The 4,916-nt window shown below is 52.7% G+C and overlaps 1 protein-coding gene across 1 annotated transcript in view; it reads left to right on the plus strand.

Annotated features, from left to right (window-relative positions):
- Positions 1 to 448, plus strand: part of POLA2 (polymerase (DNA directed), alpha 2, accessory subunit) — a 6,430-nt gene extending 5,982 nt beyond the window's left edge. The window contains exon 14 of the mRNA XM_009890003.1: positions 302 to 448. Coding sequence (XP_009888305.1) covers positions 302 to 448 — 147 coding nt within the window. The remainder of the gene's footprint in view (positions 1 to 301) is intronic.
- The last annotated feature ends 4,468 nt before the right edge of the window (positions 449 to 4,916 follow it).

A 4,916-nucleotide genomic window follows, 5' to 3' on the forward strand; every position in this document is an offset into this window, starting at 1 on the left:
AAAAAAACCACCACAGCCTCAAAAGAAACCACCGCGACCCCAAAGAAACCACCGGAACCCCAAAAAAACACCGCAGCCGTTCTGGATTTTCCACCGGGAGCGTCAGACTCCCTGGGGGCGGGAAAAGAAGTGAAACGAAGGGATTTTAACTCAAATTTGACATATTTAGGCAAAACCTGGTTTTCAGCCGGAATGAAGCGCCATCTCTTTCCGCAGCCGGCGGGTGACGGGCGTCACCGTGTCCCTGTGGCGGTGTAGCCGTTGCGGTGACAGTGACCGGCGTTCCCGTTTTTCCCCGCAGGACGTCCTGGGCTGCGTCTGCGTTAATCCCGGTCGGCTGACGAAGGGCCAAGTCGGAGGCACCTACGGCCGACTGTACCTACAGCGCGAAACCGTGGCGGGAGAGCGCAAAAATCCGTGTGGCGCCGCTCAAGTCGTGAGAATTTAAATCCTGGGATGAAGATTTATTGTATTTTCCCCATTTTTCGACAATTTTAGTTCTTCGCCGGCAACAAAGGGGTGTTAATTCACCCAAAAACGCTCGCGGTTCGTCTCCTCGGCGGACACCGTGTCTGCGCCGCGCACCGCCTCCTCCCACAGCACCCCGAGATGGTGCCATTCCGCTAATTAATCAATTAACGATAAGCACAAGGTGGCAACGAGCGGATTTTTGGTGGGATTTTTACAGGTGGGGTTGACGAACGACCTGGATCCGCAGCGATGCGCACACAGGGTGATTGTTTTGGGGGGCGATTTGGTGTCGCTCGTTAGCTGTGTCTTCCTCTCCGGCTCGTTAGGGTTAACGAAGATGAGCCTCCTGTTGGATTTACCCATGGAAAAAGGGGAATCCTGGTGGGGGAAAAAGGGGGTGGTGCGGCCGAAATCCTCTGCCGGGGTACCCGTGTCCCCGATTCACCTCCTCGCTGGTGTCGTTTGGGTCGCGCTTCCTCGTTAACGGGCTTCTTGGAGTTTAATTAGTCTGAAAGCAATTAATTTCCAGGTGCTTGAAGAAGGGGGAGGGGGTGGCACTTCGGTGGAGGATTCCGCAGCTCCTGTCTGGGCAAAATAAAAACCAGCGGCACGTTTGGGATTGAAACGTTTTCCTTCTTTTTTTTTTTTTTCCCCTCAAATTTGTGATGAGGAAACTGCAAATTAATTAAAATTCGCTCCACTTCTCCCGGTGTTTTTTTTTCCTTGCTCCGATGGCAGGAAGGGGGAGGAAAAACGGGGGGGAAAAGGGAGTTTTTGGGGGGGGTTGGAAAAAAGGTAAAGTTTCGTAACTCCCCACCGCGGGGTAATTCCAGGCGTCTGGAAAACAACTCCCGGTCCACGTCTCTCCCTTCGTTAATTTTCCGCTTAATTACCTGCCTGGCCTTATTACAGGAGAAGCGGCGTCTTTATCTTCTCTCCCCCTTTAAATCCCTTTGGGGCGTGTTTGGGGTAAAATCAGGGAAAAACGGGGTCCAGGAAAGGGAGATTCCCGTGTGATTTTTGTCTGTGAGTCCGGCTGGTCAAGATTTGCCGGAAAATCTCTGTTTTCACCCCAAATATCAGCGCAAAGCGGCCAGGCAGTGTCGCGCTCTTCTCCAACTGGTGCACCTCAGTTCCTCCTTGGGTCTTTGACCAATTTTAGTCTTTTTCACCCCAAATAAAACACTTCCCCCCCCCAAGAGCCTTTTTTCCTGCTTTTTTTCCAGAATTCCCCGTTTTAGGTTTGGTATTTTCCCCCCCTCCGCTGCTGCAGGAGGGGAGCAAAAAAAAAAAACCACCCCATTTTCTCCCCGTTTTTGACGCTTCTCACCCATTTCCCTCACTAAAAAACACCGATTTTAGTTCAAACGCAAACGGGCCGGAGTTGGGGGGGTGGGGGATTTTAGGAGGAGGGATTCAATCCCATCAGGAAGCAGCCGGCATCTCGTTTGCCTTTTAATTAGATGATCTTTAAGGATGAGGCTAATTTGGGATTTAAACGAGCGGAGACTCCGGTGTGTTATGAGTTGGCCAAAGGGGTTTTTTTTGGGGGGGGGGGGGGAACAGTGGGGTGAAATTACGGCGTTCCGTAGGGAATTCCCACCACCACCACTTCCCTGCGGAACCGGTGGGAAATTTGCGGGAGCGGCAGGCGATTTTTTTCCCACTTTGATTTTTATTTCCTTAGGGATTTTCCTCCCAGAGAGCCACGCTGCTGCCGTGTCTTCCCGTGACGGAGGCGGGGAGAAGAGGGGGAGGGAGGATAAGGGAAAAAAAACAAAACAAAACAAAAAAATCAGCGTTCCCGGTGAAGCCATCCCGGTAAGAAGCCGTTTTTCCGTATTTTGGGATTTTTTGAGGGGGGGTGGAAAGGAAGGAAAAGCACCGGGGTGGGAACGGGGAAGCGAGGCCCCGTGCTGGGGTGGAGCTTGCCCGTTGGCTGGTAGCCGGCTGCGCCGACGCTCCGGCCTTGGGAGGAAGGGAAACGAAGCCGGGAGGAAGACGCGACGCGGTGAGCGTCCGGTTGTCCATCCCGGTAAAATCCCAACCGGTTTTGGGCACCGGTTTGCCCGACGTTGGGGGGTGTTAACCGTAGGGCGGCGGCGGTTGGGGAGGATGCTGAAGGGGAGGGGGGGCAGTTCTTTTTCACGCTCTTTAGGATGTTTTTGTATCCCCGTCACATCCGTAATCCCCAATTAAAGGCGGGGGGAAGGGTGATTCCATCCCTTAGGGGAAAAAAAAAAAAAAAGGACGGGATTCCTTCCCCTGCTCCCACCACCACCACTTCTCCGGAGGCACCTCTTAATTTTAGCCCCCAGTCGGGAGGTTTCCCATTGCTCCCCCAAAAAAGCCGGGGAGATTCGGGGAAGGGAGGCCGGATCCCGCTCCCATGCTTCGCAGGGAGGAATTTTTTCAGTCTAAACAGGGAATTCATGGAGATATATACACATATATATTATTTTACATATTTTTTTTAAAAAAAAAACCCTGTATTTTAAGGAGTTGCCCGGCTAGCCGGAGCGAACTCTGACCCCATCGCCAGGAAAACGGGAGCGACCTGTGCCCTCATCCCACCCCGAATCCACTCGGGAATTCCCGGCGCTCCTCGGGTGGGGCTGGGCCGGGAGGAACTGCCCTCAACAAGTTGTTTTTCCTCGTTTTAAGGGTGTATTCCCCCCGCCCCCCCCCATTTTTTGCCTTGGGTGCCACGGGGAGGGGGGTGCAGGCGCAGCCAGGGGAAACTGAGGCACAGGGAGAGCCGTTTCCTACCGTGCGCCGGCATTTCCGCATCCTCCCAACTTTTTCCTCCTTGGATTTTCCTTATTTGGGAAAATCTCTCCCTAATATCGGTGTTTTCCCAGTCCTGGAGGGGGGGGAAATACCCCACCAACCACTGGAGGGGACAGCGCTGCCCCAAACGCACCTTGTCGCGTGCCGCCACCTCGCCGGCAGCTTTTCCCAATCCGGTAATCGGTGCCGGATTCTCCAGGTATTCTCCAGGACGATGACATCGACACCGCAATCCTGCGGAGAGAAATGAATTTTACCCCCCTGTTTTAACCGGGGAAAAATCTGGGATAAATCCCTTTTCCCCCGCACGGATCGACGCCAACCGCCGGAGCATCCGCAAAAAGGTTTTCAGCGTCGCGCCGGAATAGCGCTATTCCCTAAAAAAGAAATTCCATAATCCCCACGGCAAAGGGATGTTATTCCCCTAATTTCCGCCCTCCAGCTCGGCGACGCCGGGGAAAGCGGCTGCGTTTTCATCTCCGGTGTGAATAATCCCTCCGGTGGAGAAAATGAAGGTAGATCCTCTGCCCGGGTGCAGGTTTTTAAGCGCGGATTTTCTCCGGGCATCAATAAATGGGGCAAAAAGGCTTAAAAAAGGGTCAAGAGGAGGAGAGACGGGAGGAAATTGCGCTTTTTTTTTTTTTTTTTTTTTTTTGCCGCTCTCTCCATTTCCGCCCCTTCAAGAAGGAAAATTGAGTTGAAGCGTTCCTCGCTTCGGCGCCGGTTTTGTGGGATTTTGAGAAATGAAGTTTGCGGAGACGCTGGGATGGGGAAACCGCTGCTCTGGGGGTCAGCGGAGGGGCCGAGGAAGTGCCGGGTCTTGGCGTAATGAAGCCTGAATTGCTGAAAATGAGCTAAAAGACACCAATTTTTGCGGAGCAAAGCATAAAAACGGGTGGAAAGGAAGCAAATTTTCACGTAGCAAAGCCTAAACGGCAGAAAACGGGTGGAAAACCCCCCAAAATTCCGCATAGTGAAGTTGAAATTGCTGAAATGGGCCAAAAAGACCCCAAAACGTTTGTGTCCCGCAGCCTAAATTACTGAAAACGGGTAGAAAAGAAACGATTTTCTGCGTAGTGAAGCTGAAATTGTTGAAAATGGGCCAAAAAGCCCCAAAATGTTTGTGTCCCGCAGCTGAAATTGCTGGAAAACAAGCAGAAAATACCCCCAAATTTCCGCATAGTGAAACTGAAATTGCTGAAATCGCGTGGCTCCTGCGGGGAATCGGACGCCGGCGCCGCTCCCGCCGTGCCGGCGGCATTGTTCACGCGGCGGCACTGAAAAATTCCAGGAAAAAAGGGATTTTTAAGGATTTATCTGATTAAAAAAAAACATATTCCCTCTGCTTTCGGGGTGCGCTGGTGGTTAAAACCCTTTTTTTTTGAGGTTTTTGTTGTTTTTTTATCCTCTGAGCGCAAAGGGCTCCGGCGGTCCTGAACGTTCCCGGTGTCGCGGCTGTGGCTGTTGCAGCTGGTCTTTCTCCCAGTCCCAGTGGTGCACTGGTTCCAGACTGGGGAGATGAGGAGGCATCGGGGAGAGAACGAGAAAAATTTGGGGTGAGAAACTGCCATTTCTGTTCGGTACCAGTAGAAGATGCTGAAGCGAAGCCCCGGGAGGGGAAATACTGGTGGTTGCTCCGTGACGCGCCGCGGCCG

Source organism: Charadrius vociferus, unplaced genomic scaffold (genome assembly GCF_000708025.1).
Source record: "Charadrius vociferus isolate BGI_N301 unplaced genomic scaffold, ASM70802v2 scaffold1548, whole genome shotgun sequence".
Classification (NCBI taxonomy): domain Eukaryota; kingdom Metazoa; phylum Chordata; class Aves; order Charadriiformes; family Charadriidae; genus Charadrius; species Charadrius vociferus.